The sequence below is a fragment of the Tursiops truncatus genome, chromosome 8 (assembly GCF_011762595.2).
Source record: "Tursiops truncatus isolate mTurTru1 chromosome 8, mTurTru1.mat.Y, whole genome shotgun sequence".
Classification (NCBI taxonomy): Eukaryota; Metazoa; Chordata; class Mammalia; order Artiodactyla; family Delphinidae; genus Tursiops; species Tursiops truncatus.
Genome location: NC_047041.1, coordinates 80892104 through 80915751, shown reverse-complemented (window position 1 = coordinate 80915751; position 23648 = coordinate 80892104). Strand labels below are relative to the sequence as shown.

At 41.0% G+C, this 23648-nt stretch overlaps 1 protein-coding gene across 2 annotated transcripts in view; it reads left to right on the top strand.

Moving 5' to 3' along the window:
• The window catches only part of MPPED2 (metallophosphoesterase domain containing 2), a 175791-nt gene that overhangs the window by 39493 nt on the left and 112650 nt on the right, over positions 1-23648 (top strand). For both annotated transcript variants that reach the window (XM_033862658.2, XM_073808730.1), the window contains exon 3: positions 9659-9840. In XM_033862658.2, coding sequence (XP_033718549.1) covers positions 9659-9840 — 182 coding nt within the window. The remainder of the gene's footprint in view (positions 1-9658; positions 9841-23648) is intronic.

Genomic DNA, 23648 nt, shown 5'->3' with positions numbered 1-23648 from the left:
CAATGGCCTTTAAGTGTTCAAGTGAAAGGAAGAGTCGCACGTCTCTCACTTCAAATAAAAAGCTAGGAGTGATTAAGCTTAGTGAGGAAGGCATGTCGAAAATCAAGATAGGCTGAAAGCTAGGCCTCTTGCACCAAACACTTAGCCAAGTTGTGAATGCAAAGAAAAATTCTTGAAAGAATTGAAAAGTGCTATTCCACTGAATACATAAATGATAAGAGTGTAACAGCCTTATTGCTGAGCGGTCTGGATAGAAGATCCAACCAGCAAGATTAGGCTTTCGCTTTCCTTTAAGCGAAAGCCTAATCCAGAGCAAGGCCCTAACCCTCTTTAATTCTTTGACGGCTGAGAGAGGTAAGGAAGTCATAGAAGAAAAGTTTGGAGCTAGCAAAGGTTGGTTCGTGAAGCTTAAGAAAAGATGTCTCCATAACACAAAGGCACAAGGTGAAGCAGCAAGTGCTGATGCAGAAACCACCACAAGTTATCCAGAAGATCTAGCTGAGATAATTAATGAAGGTGGCTGCACTAAAAAACAGATTTTCAATGTAGGTGAAACAGCCTTATATTGGAAGAAACGCCATCTAGGGTTTCCATAGCTAGAGAGGAGAAGTCAATGCCTGACTTCAACCTTCAAAGGACAGGCTGACTCTCTTGGTAGGGGCTAATGCAAGTGGTGACTTTGAGTTGAAGCCAGTGCTCCTTTAGCATTCCAAAAATCCTAGGGCCCTTAAGAATTATACTAAATCTACTCTCCCTGTGCTCTATAAATAGAACAACAAAGCTTGGATGACAGGACATATGTTTATAACATGGTTTACTGAATATTTTAAGCCCAGTGTTGAGACTTACTGCTCAGAAACAAAACAAAACAAAACCTTCTTTTCAGAATATGACTGCTCATTGATAATGCACCTGGTCTGCCAAGAGCTCTGATGGACATGCCCGACGAGATTCATGTTGTTTTCATGCCTGCTAACACAGCATCCATTCAAGTTTGTGGATCAAGGAGTCATTGTAAGAAATACATTTTGTATGGCTGTAGCTGCCACAGATAGTGATTCCTGTCATGGATTTGGGCAAAGTAAATTGAAAACCTTCTGGAAAGGATTCACTGTTCTAGATGCCATTAAGAACACTTGTGTTTCATGAGAAGAGGTAAAAATATTAACAGTAACAAGAGTTTAGAAGAAGTGGATTCCAACCTTCATGGATGACTTTGAGAGGTTCAGGACTTCGGTGGAGGAAGTAACTGCATATGAGGAAATACCAAGAGAACTAGAATTAGAAGTGGAGCCTGAAGATGTGACTGAATTGCTGCAATTTCATGATAAAACTTTAATGGATGAAGAGTTGCTTCTTATGGATGAGCAGAGGAAATGGTTTATTGAGATGGAATCTACTCCATCTCCACTACAGCATGTGGTGAACATGCTGTAAAGACTGTTGAAATGACAACAGAGGATTTAGAATATCATATAAACTTAGCTGATTAAAACAGTGGCAGGGTTTGAGAGGACTGACTCCAGTTTTGAAAGAAGTCTTACTGTGGATAAAATGCTATCAAACAGCATTGCATACTACAGAGACATTATTTGTGAAAGGAAGAATCGGTAGATGCGACAAACTTCATTGTTGTCTTAGTTTAAGAAATTGCCACAGCCACACCCCAGCCTTCAGCAGCCACTATCGTGATCAGTCAACAGCCATCAGCATCGAGGCAGGACCCTTCACCAAGCAAAAAGATTACAACTCACTGAAGCTCAGATGGTAGCATTTTTTAGCAATACGAATTTTTTTTAATTAAAGATGTACATTTAAAAAAATTTTTAGATATAATGCTATTGCACGCTTTATAAAGTATAGTGTAAACATAACTTGTATATGCACGGGGAAACCAAAAAAATTCTTGTGATAGTTGCTTTATTGTGGTGGTCTGGAATCGAACCCACAATCTCTCTGAGGTGTGCCTGTTGTGAACTGACAGATCAACTGCAGAATCCTTAAAGGAAACACCCTTGTTGCTTCTTTGTCTTCCAGAACTTGCCACGGCACCTGGCACGTAGGTAGATGCTTAAGAAATCGTTACTGACTGACTACCTTACTGACTGACTGTGGAATGACAGGCCTTCAGTACAGTGTCACGTGCCTTTTTTTTTTTCAAATGCAAGGCCAGTATCCAGAAGTGTAAGCCGATTAACCTGGTTGTTAGCTGAAAAGAATAGGAAACATTTAACCCCAGACAACACATCTCCAGTGGGATACTTATGACCCAACCATATGCCATCTGAGAGGCTTCAGTGGCTCCTACAGTAGCTAGCCTGACAGGCACCAAAACCCCTCCAGTGGGACCAACAGAAGGACCAGGAATTCCTATCGCGTGCAGTGCGTGAAGAATTAAATTGTTACCACTTAATATTCATTGAATGTCAGTGCTGTACTTTTGTACTAGGAAAAAATAGATGAGACACGAGATACACTCCGTGCAGTGGGCTTTGTTAGCTCTAATTAGTTGGTAGTAGAACAGTGCTGATACAGCAGTTCAGCAGTTAAAGGAAAGCAGTGCCCTCGGTACAAATGTGAGTGTATTTATGCCTCTGGTTCTGTTATGCTTCCTTACTGTGTTGCAGCACCGTTACTGTTCTGGGGCATGATGGGTAAACTGGGAGAGTTTTACCAGCTCAGAGTTGTAGCAAAACAAGAACAGCCCCATTTCTGAAGGAACTACTTAAATCCCACATCCTTTAATTTTTGTTTTATTGTGGTAACTGGGATTCTGGCTTCTTTGTTCTCTTTTACACTAGAAATACCTGGGAGCTCCATCTATGGCCCTAAATTGCAGTTTCACTTGTCTTTATATATAAGGTCTGGCTAATACTGATTATATTTGGATGGATCTGGACTGTGTTCACCTTTGCATTTGTCTGGAGACCAGAAAGTAAAATTGCAAAGAGAAAGAACATGCTTTAAGCTGCTTGCAAGACTGACTTGTTTCTGAGGTCTTGCACAGATTCCTAGTGGTGTAGGAACGAAGCAGCTAGTCATCTGGGCATCATTTGGTCCTGCCCCTCTTTTCATACTTGAAGAACAGAGGCTATAGGAGGGAAAGTGACTTGCCCAGGGTCACATAGCTAATTGATGACCAATGTAGTTGGGGTGTAGGAAGGCCCTGGACACCACAACCAGAGCTTTTTTTAATGAGGCTTGTCTCTCAACTAAAGTAGCCCCTCTAACGACACCTGTATTTGGAAACATTCACAATCAGTCTGACTTGACATCTCTGAGAATGAGGAACACTCTTTATCTTTACCAATATTCTAAAAATCAAATTTTATATTGCTTATTTTCCCTATGAACTATAACATGTGGTTTTTGAAGTTTTAAGAGACTCCATTCAACTGGATAATGTACATAAGAATTGAGGGTGTCAGTGTATGGAGCCCTAAAACTTGGATAGTTTTGACAATTAATTCAAATAATTTTGAGCAGTCTCTCTAGATATTAATGGCTACAAGAGTTTAGATGGTTGATCTGCTCTCATTTTATAATTTTTATCATCTTTTTCTCCAAGTGCAGGTATATTTTTAGGTTCCAAAATTAAGTTGGTAGAAAGAGAAGTGAATTGGAAGTTAGAAAACTTGAGTTCTAGTTCTGTAGAGTGGACAAACCTGAAAAAATTTTAGTACTTACGTATTTCTTTTAACGTGTCATTGAAAAATACAATGTGTATCCACGTCGTGACTTCATAGATGATACTGTTGAGGGCAAAACTAAAAAAAAATTGTGTAAAAGCTGTAAGACGCTTAACAAAAATTAAGTAATAGTATACACAGAAAGGCAAAAACTGTGAAGAGGATATTCAAAGAAGAGAAACACAGGATTAGATCATCTCTGAAGCCCTTCCAATCTAAAAATTCTGTCACTGTACTAACTTAAGCCTGGTATTTATTTATTCATTGTTTTGCTGGCAGGTTTTGCGTATCTTTATCAAACAGTCAAGTGGAGAAGGGACTGAATTCTTATGTCTAGGGAGGATGGTGTAACATCACAAACCTAATTTTAACTCTCATGCCATCTGAATTTTCAGGGTAAAAATGAAAGCTTTAATGTCACATTCGAAAACTTTTTAAAGTCAGTGGAATGCATAAGCACAACATTGGGGTTTTCAAGTGGAATGGGGGATGATAAATACATAGAAATCCTGTTCAAATGTTTTGTAAGAGTTATAGTCTACCCTGACGCTGAATTATAAGCTAATTGTGTACAATAGGCTTTTACTGCACTCTCGGCCTAAAGAAGAAATCCATGTCATAACAAACCACATGATTACAGCTTTTCTGAAGATCTGTCAATAGGACTTGCAACACTGTGTACATTTGTTATTGGAAAAAATATCAAATATGGCCAGAAGAGGATTCCGTAGTGTAAGCAATAATATTATCATATTAGTTTTTTATGGGTAAAAAACTCTAATGGGTCAAGATGGAATAAATGAGAATGTTTTATTTGTTTGAATAGGCCATGGGGTATATAAACATTTGACAATCAAGCTTTAAGAACAAGATTTGAGGCTTGGCACAAAACCTGGAGACTTAATTGGAAAACCGTTTAAGATGTTAACTCAGGCCTCCCCTAGGAAAGTCCTCCAGGGCGTCCAGCTCTGTTGGTTCTCCATCGCCTGTACTAGCATTTGTCTCGGATAAACAGCTCACTGGCCCATGAATCCACGTGGCCCATGAATTCTGACAGTATAGATGGGGGGGGCGGTTCTGACCAATCAGATTGTATTCAGGAGATCACTAGGATTCTGGGGACACTTGACATCCTATCACGCAAGGAAAAATGAAAGAAAATGTGGCCGCTCCACTAGGTTAGGGAAGATTTCAGGGGATTGTAATACATGTCCTCAAATATTTGAAGAATTGTCAAACGGAAAAGGGACTGAATTCTCCTTTGCTATTTCAGAGTGCAGAACTAGGATTAAGAAGGAAGTGACAGGAAGGAAGTGAATGTTTTTCTTGACTGGATCATGTGCCCAGCGCTGTGCTGCTGTTGTTCATGTGATCTCCTTTAATTTCACCAAGTCGTGTGGTAGCTGTTATTATCTCCTTGTAACAGAAGGAGAGATGGAGGTCAGAGAAACTAACTACTACTACTAATAGTAGTAAAAATACTACCACTGAATTTAAAAAAAAACCCAAAAACCCTAGCATTTATTGTCTGCTGTGTGTCAGGCACTGTTCTAAGTACATTATTCTTGAGTACCCTATTTGTACATTATTCTTTTTCATCCTCGTGGCAGTCCTATGAGTACCTCATGGCAGGTACTATTTGTATACTCATTTTATGGGTAAGGAAACCAAGGCACAGGAATTAAGCACATTGCTTGGTGTCACGCTGTTAATAAATGTGGAGTGGGATTCAGAGCCAGATTGTCTGGCTTTGTAGCCAAACATGCCCCCACCCTTACGTCATTCTGCATCTTTACTTTCAGAGCATGTGCTGTGTGCCAGTCCTAGTGCCTGACAATTTATATCCTTATAGTAATATCATAGACTAGGCATTATTATTCCCATTTTACAGATGAGGGGAAAATTGAGGCTAAAAGAATGAAATAACTTGCCTGAAGCAAATAGCTCAGCCAAATTGTTACTCAGTCTTCAGGCTCCAGGCCAAGTCTCTTTGGACCACGCTCAGCTTTCTCAGAGTTTCTGGATCGGAAACTTTCTAGCAAGTAGAGCTATCAATAACCAGAATGGGCTGCCCTGGGGGAGGAGAGGGGACTCAGGAGCTCCCCTTCTCTGGAAACGCTGGAGAGAAAATTTATGTCAGCTAGGCAGGGAAGGGATAGAGGAGATTCAAGCTTCATATGAAGAATTGAACCCGATGCTCCCTAAGGTTTTGTCCAGCTCTGGGATTTTATGATGCTGTGTTTTCTTCTCATCTTCCCATGTCATCTTGTTTTCCCCTGGGTGTACTCAGATGTACGTGCAAATCTCAGTCTGCTATTTGAATCTAGCTCTGGGGGTTAGATTGCCTTGGTAAGAGACTCACTTGCTAGGATATTTGACATGATTCCCTAGGGGAAATGTTAGGTCATGTGAGAAGTCAGCAGCATAAGCGGTAAGCGGTAAGGCTGTTAACTAAGAAGGAAAATGCAGCGGGAGGGTCCTCCCACAATGTGAACAGGTAGATCTGCCCATAGCAGTCAGGGTCTCCCTTAAACTTGCTTTCACAGGAAAATGTTTGGCTGTCTTGCCTTTTTCAAGGCGTTTGCCTAATGCCCAATTTGGAAATAGTCGTTTCCCTAGGGTTGTCTCAACTTTCATTATATCCATGGCAACTTGCCTACTCTACTAGATATCTTATTTTCAGCTCTGAATGCCTTTGGGTGGAAATGCCTTCCTTCCTATGACCTCCCAGGTGATATTTGTCATGTTATTCAGTGTGGCTCTGACAGGCTGCACCATCTTGCCTTCCTGTACTTAGTCCTGTGCGTAACAAAGAACATCAGTGTCTCTGGGTCAGGGGATGTATGTAAATTCTGTATCTGCATCTTTATATCCCCCAATTCCCCAATCTTCGACCTTGAGTCAACCCTCCATATCTCTCCCCAACATCTACTAATTGTTTCTCTTTGATGACATCAGGTTGGTGGTGTTGACGGGTGGGCCCTCTCAGCCCTCCTGTGTCCCTCTGACTTATTGTTTTATTTCAGCTGAAAGCTGACAAGACACAGTTTTCTTCGTTCTTCCTCTCCCCTCTTTTTTTTTTTTTTATCCCTTGGCCTTTATATCACTGTTAATGATGTTGGACATTTGAGTGTTTCTCTGGAGGAGGCAGGAAGATGGGGAAGGATGTTGAAGCCGCTCAAAAATTTGACTGGTGTTTCAATAGTCATAGAAAGTGATCTCCCAGCAGAGAGCTAAAAAACATATCATGTACCACATGATGATTCACTTCTCTAAACTGAAGAGGTTCATAGCATATATCTGTGCTCCCTTCTGCTTTATAAATTCAAAATGATGACTCTGATGTCCCTCTGATAAATTCAGATGGACTCCTAAAGGATTTCTATGCAGTAGTTGTGCCCATAGCTTAGCTGAGTTGTGGAAAGAAAGAAACGGGATTGTCTATGCTTTACCATCAGGATGAGAACTGAACTGGAAAATAAAGATATATAAATATTGACTTTATTCATATAAAGTCCAGTGGTTTCATTCAGATGTTGGTGGTTTCAGTATTCATGTGCACAGTCCCAGTCTGGCGAGTATCTTAACTTTAGGTATAAGAATAGAATATTACGTATCACTTTCAGAGGGTGACACAGTCTGCTGCGGCAGGGAACAGTTCTTCATTCCCTGGGAAAACTACTTTTAGAAGATAGGCAATATAGGGGCTTCCCTGGTGGCGCAGTGGTTGAGAGTCCACCTGCTGATGCAGGGGACACGGGTTCGTGCCCCGGTCCGGGAGGATCCCACATACCGCGGAGCGGCTGGGCCCGTGAGCCATGGCTGCTGGGCCTGCGCATCCGGAGCCTGTGCTCCGCAGCGGGAGGGGCGGCAGCGGTGAGAGGCCGGCGTACCGCAAAAAAAAGAAAAGAAGATAGGCAATATCAATTGATACAATTAGAATCACTGAGACCGAGTATAATAGAGTCTCAGTAATGGAAAGGCAGACAAACATTTTAATATATATTTTATTTTTAATATTTATTTAGTTTTATTTATTTATTTGGCTGTGCTGGGTCTTAGTTGCGGTACACGGGATCTTCATTGCCGCATGTGAGATCTTTAGTTGCGTCATGTGGGTCTTTTAGTTGTGGCATATGAACTCTTAGTTGCGGCATGTGGGATCTAGTTCTCTGACCAGGGATTGAACCCCCTGCGTTGGGAGTGCAGACTCTTAGCCACTGGACCACCAGGGAAGTCCTTATATATATTAAAAAAATCAACATTGGATATAATCATGAGGGTTTCCAGGTTACTCATGAGATCTCAGTGGATTAGTGAATTTTCTCCATGATAACAGCATTGTTAATTTCTAACCTTTACAGGAAAAATCCTTTTTTTTTTTTTGCAGAAGTTAAACTTTCTTTTCGGGTTTCCAATGAGACTTGCTGCGTTCACCAGTTCACAGTCCCTCCGTCCTTTCTTTCTTCTTCTAGCTCTCCTTTCTTTTTCCTTACTTTCCTTCTTCTCTGACAAAGATAAAATAAAATTAAAAGATTAACCATTAAAGAAACGCAGTACTATCCAGGTTATATACTGATGTCTTTATTTCCTTCACGAAAACTGCCATTGTTCAAACAGATTGTTTCTTTTTTAAAAAGTGGAAAAAGGAACAAAAAATTAAACAGAGGCTTTAGAGGAAACATGTGCAGGGAATCTTGCGTTGAGCTTTCCCTGTGTTCTCTGCTGCATTTTAATGACCCAGGGTGGGGCGGTGATATGAAATATTGTTCCTTATTTAACGTTTTACGCTCTCATCTCCACATTGTGTATTTGCTTCTCTTGCGACCTTTTCGTTGCATTGGTAACTGCTTCTTTTCATCCATAATCCAACGTCAGTGTACCTTCCTGCAGAGAAATTACAGGAAGCTGTCAGTGTAGAGTTAATATAGTTAACGCACCCTTAACTCTGCTATAAACCCCTTAAATAATTAAAACTGTATGCTTGAAGAGTCAAATTTGCATTTCTTTACCAAGTTTATTTAGCACACTTTGTTACACTCAATTAAATGAGAATGTTCTGTTTCACTTTCTTTGCTTCAGGTGGATCATTTTGCCTTTTGATTCTTGTGCCCTAGTGGTAATTTCACAGTGCTTAGGTCTCCAAAACTGAACATATATTAATGCATATGTAGATCTATACACACCCATTAAAAGGTTTACTATTTGTACTGAATAGAATCTTTGCCCAAGGCGTTGGAGCATTCCAAGTAACCTAAGGTGTAACTGGGACAGCAGATAATTCATGGTGGTAGAGAAGGAGCTGGACAGAGTTGTTGGAACATCCAGTGTTTTATTTAAAAAGCCCTGTTACTTCGGCATCACCTTCAGTGCCCACAATTTGATTTGTGAATCTCCCTGCGAAAACAAGAAGATAAAAGGTGTTGAATGGTTCTAGAAAGGAAATTAAATACAAGGAAATCAAATACAAGTACTATGACTCTTCACATCTCAGTTGGCAAAGCATGTGCAGAATGTTCTTCATAAATTAGTTCATTGCTTAAGTTATGCATGTTTAAGGAGGAATAAATTAGTTATCCATTTCCTAATGAGTAGTGGGATCCGTTGGAGCTTGATGAGAGAGGAAAGAGCATCATTTTACTTCCCCAGTTGGGTTCGATATCCCTAAACTTCACCATTAATCACTCTCTCAATTTCCTGAGTTATTTCTGACTCTACGTGTAAGAGAGTCTGGCCTTTTAATTTTCCTACCAGGTAAGTAAGACTCTTTGAATTTGCCCAGTGGGTTTGTAGACGGGAGATGCTGTCTCCTTTGCACCCAGAAGTGTTCCTTGTTACAATGGGCCCTTCTGTCTTTGCATCGGTTTGTCTGGGTGTGTTCACGGATAACAGTCAATGTGTATGTGCGATGACAATTACGAGGGTTCTAATATGTTTAACTGTTATGGGATCTGTTATGTCTACTTTAGGGTCGACCCCATCCCATATGACACTCCAAAACCAGCGGGCCACACGCGGTTTGTCTGCATCTCAGACACACACTCCAGAACAGATGGTATCCAGATGCCTTATGGGGACATCCTTCTCCACACAGGCGATTTCACCGAGCTGGGACTGCCCTCAGAGGTTAAGAAGTTTAATGACTGGTTAGGTAAGGAATGATTGCGTTCTGGCGCCCCCAATTAACCTTTCCCGTCCGAGTGTCACTCACTGCGTCCTAATTGAATTAGAGCACTTGGAAGCTAGCTCAGCCATTTCTCATATGAAATGCGGTGGTGTCTAGCTTTAATCCAATTCTGTTAATTAAAGATGAATTTTTAGATATTTAATTTTACTGTGCATCCTTTCAGTGCCTGGCCTCGGTGGCTCTGGGGCAAAGGGATGGAAAGCTTTGAAACCAATCTCATCTCACTCATTCTGCTTTAATGAGGGCATTCATTGGCACACATGAGACGTAGAATCATATTTTTAATTCATTGGCTCTGCAATCCTTCCCAGGTATTATAAGTGAAGACCTACTAGTAAGAGACCATTTCTAAGGAACGAAGGAGGATGTAAAAGCCCTTATATAAAGGGAGGGTCCTAGCACAGGGCTGCTTGGGGGCAGCTTTCCCAAGTGAACCAGAAGGGTATCCTAAGACCGCTGAAAAGATAAGATGTCCTGCTGTAGAGCTCCAAAAATTTGGAATACGAAACCACCCTCCACTCTGTGGAGAGGGTGATAGCAACTTTGTGGTTTCTGTAGAGGCACCCGGTTCAGGGTTATGGGAAAAATGTTGGCTCCTGGGTCAGGCAGTTGCCAAATATTAGCATTACAAGGCAGTCATTACAAGTCTTACAAGGCGAGATTAGATGACAGATCTTTTTCGGAATCCTCTTAGGTGAGGGAAAGGAGTATAAGAATTACATAGTAAAGAGTAAAAATCACTCCGCAAGAATAATGTCATGAATAATGTGTCAGCCAACAAAAATTACTCAGGAGATGTAAGCAGAAACTCGAAAATGCATTTTTCCGTCAAACTAAGGCAGGGTTTGAGACATTTTTAAATAATTGATTAAGTGATAAAATATATGTGTTAATGGAAAACAATATTCATTAAAAACAGTGAAAATATTTTAAAAACAATGAGCCTAACTATAACATAACTATTTTGAGTTTTCCTGTGACCTTGCACATCTATCCACCTTTTATAAAGTTGACATCAGGGTACATATCTGCTCTTTTGTCTGTTTTCATTTGATAGTATTGGTAAGATTTTAATTGATTTTGCATGACTTCCATATTTATCCTTTTTGATAGCAGTATGACATTTGTATTGTTCTGTATGTTTATTTAATAAGACATCCCTCTAAAACATGAACATTTAAATTGATAACAATTTTTCCTCTGAAGCTAGCACTGAAATGTGCGTTTTCATTTGTATATGTCTTTTTGCTTCCATTGACTTATTTCTTAGGGTAAAGTACTGTATGAGTTAAATTACTAAGTCAAAGGATATGAAATTGTTTATGATTCTTGCTGTACATTGGCATCTTGCTTTCCAAGGGGATTGTAGCTGTGTCCTGAATATACCAATTTTACCACGATCTTGGCGACGTTGGATATTGGAGCTTTATATTTCAGTAGGTATTCAGTCATCTCACTTAAAACAGCAAGATATCTTAAATATCATTCAGCATAATCTCATTCTTACAAATGACTCAGATACAGAGAAATTAACTGACTTTCTCAGAGTCTCCTTGTGGTAGAGCTGGGCGAATAATCCAGATCTTCTCACTCCTCTTTTGCATCTGTCAAATTTGCTTTCAAGTACTATTATCTCTTCATTTTAGCAACGTGTATTTATGAACTATTAGCAGACAAAATTATTTGGGGTTGAATTTTGACAGTTTTAAACTGTTCTGTGACAGCTGAATCTCAACACAGAAATGATCTCGCTGCATTGACAACGTTGATTTGTAAAGGAGTAACCCTGTGGGAAGCGTTTACAGAAATAAAAGACAGGATAGATCCTGGTTATAATCTTGTTTAGCCACTGACCTTGGGCAACTGAGTTAACCTCGCTTTTCCCCTTGGTTTCCCTCTGTAGAACGAAGGATTAATACCACCTGTCTTTCTGGTTTGTTGTGCAGATTAATCAGTAAATGATTGCAGCTAGGAAGTTTTTGTGGGCCATTAATAACTGAATGGGGAATGTGGCGAATGAACCATCAACACATATTTACAGGGTAAAAACAAGAGGAGGTCAGAGGAATTGTTTAGTAGAATGGACGTAAACACGGGGAGATTTCATAAGGGAATGTACTCCATAGATGGCAAAGTGCCATAACTAAGGAAATAAAAAGGTAAAGAATTAAAATGCTGAGGTCCGATTGCAAGGTCAGTTCCTTCTCGTCCCATTTCCCCTCTGATCTCCTGAGGCAGGAGGAAGAGGTCTCTGCAAGGGACGCAGGATGCGAGGCTGAAGGGAGCCCGCAGCGGGGTAAGGACAGAGAAGTTTAGAATCCCATAGGGAAAGCCCAGAGTAGCTGCCCGGCAACCTCAGGGTGCTCCGAGGGTGAGAGACGGTGTGATGACACTCTACCACTTGGCTCAGTTGGGAACCTCTCCCCTGAAAAGAGTGCTTCCAGCAAAAGCTGCCAGGTGGCCTAGGAGAGTGGAGTCAGGGGTCAGATCAGTCTAGGGCTTTTGCCATAACAGGGCATTCAACTCTCACCAGAATGGTTCCTCACAGATTCAGCAGGCACTGAGATCCAGTGAACCTCTAACTGATTTCCATCTCTCTAGTCTAGGCCACCCTGATTCTTGGAAACAGCCCGACCATCCCCCAGGCTCCCTTACTTTCCCAAAAGGCTAATCTATTTCGGCTATAGGCTAGGCACTCCTTCTCTCCCTATAATATCCTTTGAAGGTTGCTAATGTAATCTGCATTTTACAGATGAGGAACCTGGAGCACAGCTGGGCTATCTTACCCGAGATCATTTAGCAGAAAAGAAACTCAGAGAGGCTAAGAAATCCACCCAGATTCACTCAGTGAGTAAACTTGGGGTTGTCTGACCCCAAGTTATGAGCCCTTTCCCATTCCGTGGCGTTATGAGTGGGTTTATGGCAGCTAGGAAGCTTGCAGACTTTAGGCTTGAATTAAATATGGTAGCTTCCAGCAGCTTCATGTGGAAGTGGAGTAGCTATTTGACCATGTGCTGTTATTTTAAAGATGTGGTTAAGCTCTGCCCATCTTGAATCTCAGCTGACCTACCAGCTGCAGGGGCTGAGAATCCCATCACGACTTCTGTGTTGGTTCAGACATGGTGGGTCCCTGGTTAATTTGTACATATGCCACCTGGCAGGAGGAACACACAAAGTTATTAATACAAAGTAGTTTATGAGATAAGCAGGCAGCACAGGGTCATAAGATGATAGGACCCAAACTAGGTACAGCCAAAGGTTGGAAAGGTAATGCAGCCTGTAATGATTACGAGCAGCTAGGAAGAGCCTGTGTTGAATTCCCTGCCTTTGATAAGTTGCTTAAACTCCTGAGCCTTGATTTTCTCATTTGTAAAATGGGCGTAATAATAATAATATACCCCATGGTTGCTGCGAGAATATACTCTGTGATATACTCTGACCATTCTTAACACGCCCCTTGGCCTCTGGACTTTCAACAGATAGTGTAGAGGGAGACAACACAGCCAGCGGCATAGAGTGCAAAAGGCAGAGACTAGAAAGGACTGGCGCCATAGATTTAAGAGGAATTTGGAGTGTAAGAGGGAGCCCAAAGAGGCATAAGAGTAGAGGCTGAAGACAGGTCTCTCTCTTAACAATTACACTAGTGGGACAGAACATTGGGACTGTAAGAAGACTTGGAGATCCCACCTCCTCATTTTTTTTTTTTTTTTTTTTTTTGTGGTACGCGGGCCTCGAACTGTTGTGGCCTCTCCCGTTGCGGAGCACAGGCTCCGGACGCGCAGGCTCAGCGGCCATGGCTCACGGGCCCAGCCGCTCCGCGGCATGTGGGATCTTCCCGGACTGGGGCACGAACCCGTGTCCCCTGCATCGGCTGGCGGACTCTCAACCACTGAGCCACCAGGGAAGCCCCCACCTCCTCATTTGATGGAAGGGGAAACTGAGGCCAGAGAGATTATATGAATTACTCAGGGTCACTCAGATAAGTAATGGTCTTGTTGGGACTGAGACTTGTATTGTCTATGGGTGGCAGGGGCTAGACACCGTACCTCTTCCCCCACCCCTCCGTTACATGTATCATTTCATGCAGTCCTCAAAATAACTTGTGAAGTAGCTTCTATGACTTATGAGTAAGCTATTATTAGCTTCTTTATTACTTAGGAGGAAAACTGAGCCTTGGTGAAGTGAACTTACCTAAGATCACGTGACTAGGAGATGACCTGAGGATTTGATATTAGGTCTATCAGACTCTACTTCCCATTTGTTTTCTCCTGTCTTTCTCTATTCCCAGTCTGGGGCTTGGGATCCCTGCTGGAGGGACTATATCCTGAGTAAAATGGTGTTTTTGTTTGTTTGTTTGTTTTTTGTGGTACGCGGGCCTCTCACTGCTGTGGCCTCTCCCGTTGTGGAGCACAGGCTCCGGACACACAGGCTCAGCGGCCATGGCTCCCGGGCCCAGCGCTCCACGGCATGTGGGATCTTCCCGGACCGGGGCACGAACCCGTGTCCCCTGCATCAGCAGGCAGGCTCTCAACCATTGCGCCACCAGAGAAGCCCAATGGTGATTTTTTAATAACTACCTTTCTAAACATACACACTAACACATATATAGGCTCAGAGCCTAAGGTGGGTCTATGTCATTTCTCATATGTCAGAGTTGTCGGAAAGAGGTACAGATAGGTCTTTGCTAAAGAAATACTTTTTAAGGTGATAGTTAAATCCTATAGTCCCATTCATGTGTTAGTTCAGATATGCTCCAGGGGTGTCATGAATGAATAGGCTTTGGTGGGCTGAACTGGGATCCTAGCCACTCAACCATTATGGCATTTTCTTTGTTATCTTGGCAAAAAAGTATCTCAGTCACAGACTAGGCTTAAAAATAAACTTGCCAACTATAGATTAATTGCCAGTTAAAATGTAATTGTTTTTATTGCTGGTAAATTCCAAACCGCTGAAATGCCTGAAGGCACCTTTTGTGAGGCAGTGGGTCGTGTGTGGTCTTCCTTCACTTTGCCCCTTTGGTCTTTCTGTGTCTCTTTGATGTTCTTTACTGATCACTTGATTTCATGGCTCCTGTCCTCTCATCTTTAGAATATTTGTGGTAACCTTCTTCTTGGATATGCATATATGTCTGCACAAATGGAGACCTTATCATTTGATTGCATACCAACCTTCATATTTCCAACTTTCAGTTACACCCACACCAACTTTCTTCGCATCCCCCGAATGCACATGCCCTTCCACACCGCTTTCCTGTTGCAAACCCTGTTCCCACTAACTGGAATGACCTTCTCCTCCAGGAGAACTCCTTCATCCTGTGTGACTGGTTCTTTTTCCCTTAACACTTTGGTCAGGCATCTGTGCAGCCCTTCCCGTGGCTGTTATGTCATTGTTTCCTTGTCTGTCCCCTGCCTAACAAGTGCTCCTCGTACACCCAAGTTCTGAGTAGGGCCTGGAACATAGTCAGTGCACACAAAGGATTGTTCAATCACTGAGTGAATGAATGAACATAAAGGATAGGACTTTTCTTCTGCCTGCACGTTTGGCCAAAACTTTAAAATTATGTTGTACTGCATATAAAATGTCTTGCCCTGCCCTTCCTTTTCCTTTTTGTCCTCAAAGTATGTATCCAGTTGGCTCTCGTTAGTGATTCCTATATACTGTGCAGAAATGCTTAAAAAGGGTTTGTGGTGGTTGTTTTGTTTCCTGTATTATAATTAGAAAGACAGCTTTCTTGGGTGGCCTGTTCTTTTAGCCGAAAGTTGATGTTTAACAATCTAGTCACTCAAAACCCCTTTTAACACAGCACCAATGCCATGAAATTAAAATTATGACTTTTCTTGGGTCTCAGTTGTCATTTAATAGCTCTGAGTTTCAGTCTCTCCAGGGCTAAAAGAAAGAATGAAAATCTTCCTTGGAAGATCTCAAGCAAAGTGTTCTTTGTATTTGTAGGAGCACTGTATTAGGCACAGTTATAACAGAGTATGACTGTAGCAAACATCCCAGATCATAGACACACAAACTGGTTCTGCCCCTTTCAGAATAATCATACCGGGAGGATGTGTCCCTCTTCCAGTGATCTTGCTATTGGCCCAAAGCTTTGGAGCTGGTCTTTGGGAAAAGCTTTCACAGCCTGGGCTATTTATTTTATTCTTATAATACATGTAATGTTCATTCCTGATAACTTAGAAAATAGAGATAAGTGAAAGAAGATAACAAAAGTACCCATGGTCAGAGATACCACTGTTAACATTTTTAAAGAAGGCTTTCTATTGAATAGAATAGGGTGATTCTATACAGAATGTTTTCTATTGATACACACGTACGCATACATATACGTGAGTGCTTTTTACCAAAATAGAGATCTTACAGTAATACTGTTTTGTAGTCTGTTTTTCATCTCAACAATATATCAAGAACAACTTTCCACATCAATAAATATGGCTAAAATACTTTTTCCCCAAAAAAGCATACTTTTCGATATAAATAGGATACACATGTTATAGAAATTCAAGTTTTTGACATGTGCAAAGTAGAAAATATACATTCCTCTGTATAATCCTGTCTCCAGAGTAATTACTAGTCGATGTGTAGCATTTGAGAAATTTTTCTACTTTCTACTTTGAATATCCTCAACAGCAGCAAGTCTTTACCCTTTAAGTGTTTTTGTTTAAGGAATATTTTTATTTTTTTTCCTTTTCACAATTTGTTGATTTTATTTTAACCATCCTCATCCGTGTTCTCTGCTGCTCTAATAGTCCGTCTCTACACAGATGACCATTTCTCAGCAGCCCATTTCTCAAGGTACACAGCAGATGGTTCTGAGGACTCTGGCCCTTGCTCTGTAGTTACTGGCTCCACTGGTAATTACTTGAAGTGGTGAAGTTTTCTAGGGTTCTTGGTCCTGGGAGGACTGTTTTCATTCAGTTTCTTATTCATCCTGTGATAATGGCTGAACACTGTTGTCCTTGTTCCTTTAGGATTTCATGAAACGATGGTAGTTATTGGAGAGGCTTCCTTTCCCCCTGAACTCCCTTGAAGGGAGTTTAATTTCATGTTGTCTTAGCCTAGAAGGGCAACAGAGTGAAACCAGAAGGACATTGTTTTAGGAGAAGAGGTTAGGGACAGGATGGAAAGGCAGGCTTCGCAAGAAGGAGTACAAGATGAGAACGGTGTTTGTACCACCAATGGCAAGCAGGGACCTTGGAGGGAAGGGAACCCACGGGGAAGAAGAAGAGAAGCACGGGTAGGGTCATTTGGCCTTGGCACCATCTCTGTTGAAGGAGTATTTTTAGAAGTTAATAGAGCTATGCATGTTGTCCTGTAACTTTAAAGAATAAAATTACAGCACAGCATTCTGCTGAATGGGTGTACTCTGGCTTATTTAGCCAGATCTTTACTAGTAGACGCCCTATGGTGTTTTCATTTTTCTTTATTATTATCTGCACCGGTGTGATGATCATCCTTCTTGCGCTCTCTTTGCAAACATCCTTAATTTATAGGATACCTTCCTATAAGTAGAATTGTTGCTTCAGATGATATGTACTTTGAAAAAAGGGTTTAATACGTATTGTCAAATTTCCCTATATAAAGATTGTAATTTCTTTCTGATACTCTCAGTAGTATTTGGGAGTTGGTGTCACATATTTTTGAATATCCTCAGTGGCAGAAAATCTTCACCCTTGAAGGGCTTTTTATTTTTTATTTATTTATTTTTTTACCCCAATAGAGAAGGTTACCTTCCTCCATGAAGGGCTTTTTAAAAATGACTACAGACTCTTTTATTAATTGTGAAAGCTTACGTACTCATTGTGAAAAAATGCAAATAACTGTACAGAAAAAAACCAAGTTCACTACTCTTCATAGCGGGAGTGTATCCTGTCGTGTAGTGTATGAATGCATGTGTGTGTGTATTGATGTATGAAAGGACAGTATGGTGTCAGCTTAAGAGCGTGAGTACCAGATTTAGTCTGTGTGTGTGTAAATCCTGCTTTCAACATTGTTAATTTTGTGATCTTCAATTTATTCATCTGTAAAAGGAGAGTTATTAATGCTTAGTGTATCTAACCTACAAGGATTGTGGTGAGGTTAAATATGATAATGGGTACCCAATGTGTACAGGTAGTGAATGGTCACTAAATGTTACCTACTACCCAAGCTGCCATGACTCCTCCTTTCTGTCCTTCTGGTGAATTTCTCTTATTCCCCGGGACGCCAGAACTTCAGGGAAGGTAGCCCTACATTCTCTTGTGCCACAGTGACCTCTGGCCGGTGGCCCACTCTGCCTGTGGAGCATAGAAAAGGACGAGAACCATGGCCTCCCTGACCCCAGAAACCTGGCCCTGTCTCCTTTCCCACACACAACACACAAAGACGTCTCCTTGGATTCTAATTAACCTGTGAACCACACACCTGAGGAGGCCAGGCTTCAGTCTTCCGTCATCTCCCTTGTCTCCCTCCTTGAATCTGGCCCATTGACTCGCCACCCCTACACGTGCACACAGTGTCACCGTCTCTCCTGAAAACCATTCCTGCCCAGTAGTTTCCTGTCTTACAAACCCCAGCACACCAGGCTTTAGCCAGGTTATCGATGGCAGATTTCAATTTATTTTTTAAATTCTTACGCATAATGCTTTCTAGGTGTGGTTTGCACATTTAAGGTTGGAGCTTGCGAAGTGGGCAAGTTGAGATATACTATTTTGAATAAAAAACAATGATGTGACATAATGGCAACAAAATAAATAAGTCATGGGTCTGTCAAGTACAGCATGGTGACTATAGTTAATAACACTATATGCTATAGTATAGTACAGTAGTATATACTATAGTATAGTTACACACATAAGTATTGCATATTTGAAAGTTGCTAGAAGAGCAGATCTTAAAAGTTCTCATCACCTGAAAAAAATTTGGTAACTATGTGTAGTTACAGATATTAACTAGATTTACTGACGTGATCATTTTGCAATATATGCAAATATTGAATCAATATGTTGTACACCTGAAACTGATATGTCAATTATGCCTCAATAAAAATAAATAAGTAAAAACAGAACAAAACAATAATGTGACATAATGGCAACTGCTTTCTAATAACGTGCCTAGCAGTTCCCAAAGAAAAGTTTCAGAAATGATTTGAGCAGGAGAGCCTCATTGGAATGTTTACAGCGATATAACTTTATGACCACTTAATAGTCATATCTGATAACGAGGTAAAGGTTAGAGGCTTTAAGAAGGGCAAACAAGATGACTTGTCCCATGATTTATAGAGGAGAATGTGCGAGACAGTTTCTTAGAGCCTAGAATTCCCTGGTTCTTATTGTTTACAGTTTTAATATCAAAGAAGTTTCTTAATCTTCAGTTTGCTCACAAAAACAGTGTCTGACATGCTGTACTCTTCAGCTTTTGACTGATAGTTTGTTTTTCCCAGTTATCACCCTAGAGTTATAGTTTATTTAATGGCTTCTCTTTCTGTTTAAATTTATTTATAGCTTCTCCTTCTAAGCAATTTCCCTAGGTTTATTTTTTCCTTAGCATGACATTCTAGAATAAAAGTGTCTATGAGCTGCCTATATATTCTATCAGGTGGCTGCAGAGATCCTGTTTTCCTGTCTGTAACAGTATAGGATGAGTATCTGTGTAATCCAAATAACAGTTGATTCATGCTTACTATTTACTTGTCCTTTATATTGAAGAATCTTTTATCCTAAAGTGAATTACTTCATGAGTCAATTCATATATAAATACATTTTCGCAATAAGGATAAAATTAACTTTAAAGTATAGGTCATTTTATTAAGTACAGTACTTTAAAAAAAAAAACCACAGAATAGTTGAATATGCTCAAATAAGTAAGATTGGGTTTTGTTCCAATGGAAAGGATCATCAGTGACCTCAGGACACAAAGGCTAGGTCGTTTCGTGATCCATGTGAACCTAATCCTCTCTGTTATGGCCAGCCATTTTCTTAAATTACATTAATTATACTGGTTCTAATTTATATGACATCTTTCCTCCAAAGAACTCAAAGTACCTTTGAGTATATTAGATCATTAATGCTTATAATGGTCCAGGGAAGTTGATATGGGCAGACAGTATTACCCCTGTCTTGCTGATCAATGGATGGAGATCCAGAAAGGTAGAAGGACAGACTGGGGTCATACCGTGAGCCAATCCAGGAGCTGAGACGAGAGCTTTGAACCACTCTTTGAACCTTCACTTCTGAAGCTCCCTGCTTCCTCCTTTGCTGAAATATCCCCATCTCCTAAAGAGAAATAGGCATGGCCAAGACACATATAACCATTACTTCATCAGCTTAACAGAGAAAAACCACATAAACACTGTCCTGAAATGCGTGAATCTTTCCTCACTTTACTGTTTGAAAATTGTATCACTATTAAAAATAAATAAATAAAGTTTAAAAAGGAGCTCTTTGGAAATAAAAAAGTCCCCAACTTTTCCAAACCGTCTGGCTAAGAGGCAATATTGAAACCCCCAAACTGTATAATCCTAAATCTGGACCAGCATCCTTGTATCCCAGAAAGTGAAGGGACTTCACCCTCAAAGGATTATTTGCATGTGATCTCCTCTGGACCAGGTCCTGCTTTGTGGTAGGCGCTGAGAATGGAGAAGGGAACAAGAGAGCAGTGTCACTGCCTTTAGCATCCAGCCCTGGTGGTCAGTATTATTTCCCTGATTTTATAAATTAGGCAGCTAGAACTCAGGGAGTCTAAACATCTTACCCAGTTTTGCACAGGACGAGGGGCTTTATCTTCTGCCTGGGTGTGATGCCATTTATCATCCTGCACTATTTCTACATATCAAAACCTGGGAGATTATTTTCATCCTTTGAGGTTTTATCTGTGGCATGGAGTCCTGATTTTATCTTAATCTGTTTCTCTTTCCAGATACTTGCATTTAACTGGAGACTAGGTATTTTGCCACAGATGGTAGAAGGTACACAGATACCTCAAAGACGGTATATCTCAAACCAAATTAGTATCTCCTCCAAATACTGCTCATTCTCCTGAATTCCCATTTCTGATTCACATGACCATTAACGCAGGCACCTAAACCTCCTCTGTCTAAATATGACTATGTTTTGTCAGTTTTCCTTCTTGAGTGTCTGTTGTACCTAAAGAAACTGCCAAGGCTCAGCCTACCATTCATTTTCCTGGAACTGTTTAATAACTAATGCTTACTGAGTACTCACCATTGCCTGACTACTTACGAGAATTAACTCATATCTTCACAACGTTCAGGGGGGTTGATGCTGTTATCACCATTTTTACAGATGCAGTAGAGGCACAGGACCCTCTTCCCATGGATTATGCCGTCAGACTTATATTTTCTGGAATGCATTTTAGGAACCATTTACCGATGGAGTAAAGTCTGTTATGCCTTTCAAGGCTCTTCATGAGCTGGTCCAATCTATCTGCCCAGCTTCCCTCCCCAACATACTTCTCTCCACCCTCTCTTTAGCTCTTTGGGCTTATGTCATATCTTTTCTCTCTTGCTACTCCTCCGGACACAGACACATGCTGGTCCAAAGTTGTCCCCACCTTATCCATTTCCCGGGTCTGTTGGTCTCTGCTCAGACCTCTTTGGTGAGATCTTATTTTTCCTACTTCTGTGTCTTCTTATTTATTATCAGTCTTCCTCCACTGAGTGCAAGCTCCGTGAGGGTCTGGACTTGTCCCATTTGCCACTGTCATATCCTCTATACCTACAAGAGTATACCTCTGCGCAGGAGCTGCCAACACACGTGTGCTGGTTGGATGGGTAGAGGAAGGAAAGCGAGCTCCGTGAGAGCAGGGGTGTGTCTCTCTGCTCCCTGTCATTGATGAGGTCGCAAGCATGGTGCCATGTGCATAGTAAGCGCTCAACAGATTTTTGCTGAATAACTGAATATTTGCTCCTGTGGGTCCCACTGCCTGCCTGCCAACCTTGTTCCCTTTCCTCTGTGAATTTTGTTCATTCTTTAAGGCCCAATTCAAAGGTTACCTCTGTTACGAAACTGGCCCTGCCTTCCCAATTGGTCGTCATCTTTTCCTCCCCTCTGTATGGTGTTTAGACCGTTAGCACACATTGCTCAAGGGCTTCTCATCTCTTTTGATTATGAGTCTCCTAAGAGCGTATTGCCAGCAGAGTCTTTAGCAAATAGAGACTCTTTAATAAATGTTTGGTTTCTTCACTTCTTAGTTGTATTTCCATGAACAAAATGCATTGCTTCCCTGATGCTCAGCCACCTCTCTTCTCCAACAAGGAGAAATAGAGTTGTGAGGGCAACGTTTGAGGGACATCCTCAGAAGGTGTCAAGTGCCGTGTAAATGTTAGAGATGATCATTTTATTTTAACATCACATCACGTTCTTACATCAGAAACCTTCGAACGATTTCCAGACCCCACCACAGGTTTCTGGATAAAGACAGTCATCCTTGTACCAAAGTGACCCCGGGTTTGGCTTTGAACTTGCTGGTAACTGCATAGGTCATTTCCATTTCAGCTCTCCCCCCTCCTCCCAGCCCGCCTGCATATTGTCTCCTGGAATCTTTTTTTCCAGCTGTCCCCTGGGTTTTTGACTGTCATTTTCCTGGCCCTGAAGCTGCATGGGGAGTCAGTTCTGCTTTTAGTCTATCACTCGACTCGCTAATTCTTGACGTCCTCCCTCTCCCCCTTCAACTGATAAATATTTATTATTGGTTTTGTGTGCGAGTCTTCAAGGTTTCACTCTGCCTGACCCCTGTGGTCACTTAGTGATTACATGCACCAGCTGAGGTAATTTATTCACTTTGTTTTGGTGTGAACACGTCCCATGGGTCTTGTAACTGCTGTAATCACTTGACCCTACTGGCTGTTAAATGCCTTAAACACAGTTATTTTAAATTTATAATTGTTTTCATTAAAAATCCCTTATAGTAACTTAGCTGACCTTGCTGTCAGCTTGGCATAATGTGCAAGGGGGGAGAAATGAAAATATTATGATGCAACTAATATAGTACTCATCAGAGATAACACGACAAATCATTAGCTCACCCCACGCATGCTCACTTGGAGTCATGCGAGGAAGATGAACGAGAAGAGCACATAATTGTAGCACTGTCCACGTAATTCAGTTCAGCCATTCCTGCACACGGGGCAGGCCACTGGCCTAGGGAGCGGAAAGTGGAGTGCAGTCCAAGGTAAAGTACCAGAAGGGCCATTAAGGTGTAGACAGCACTTCTCACACCAGTGGGTGGCCCCAGTTGATTAATCATTTTTCAATGAACATTTTTATACTTCTTATTTTTATACTTCTTATTTTGAATCTAATTTCAAATTTCAGAGAAGTTGCAAGAATAACACAATAAACTCCAATCTACCCCACACCCAGATTCCCCAACTGTTAGTTTTGCCTCATTTGCTTTATCATTCTTTCTTTCTCCATCTCCCTTCCTCCCTCCCTCCCTCCCTTCCTCCCTTCCTTCCTTCCTTTCTTTCTTTTCTTCTGAAGCATTTGAGTGTGTGCTACAGATATCAGGCCCTTTACTCTAAATTTTTCAATGATTCTTTCTTGAGAACATGGCTATTCATTTATATTAACCCACTACAGTTTTCAAAATCAAACATAAATTGATACAATTCTATTATTTAATCTCAGATTTTTTTTTAGATTTTGCCAGTTGTCCTAGTAATGTCCTTTATAGCATTTTTTTCTCTATTCTAGGGTCCAATCCAGAATCATGCCTTGCAATCAGTTTTAAAAACCAAACCAAATCAGACTAAATCAAAATACTGT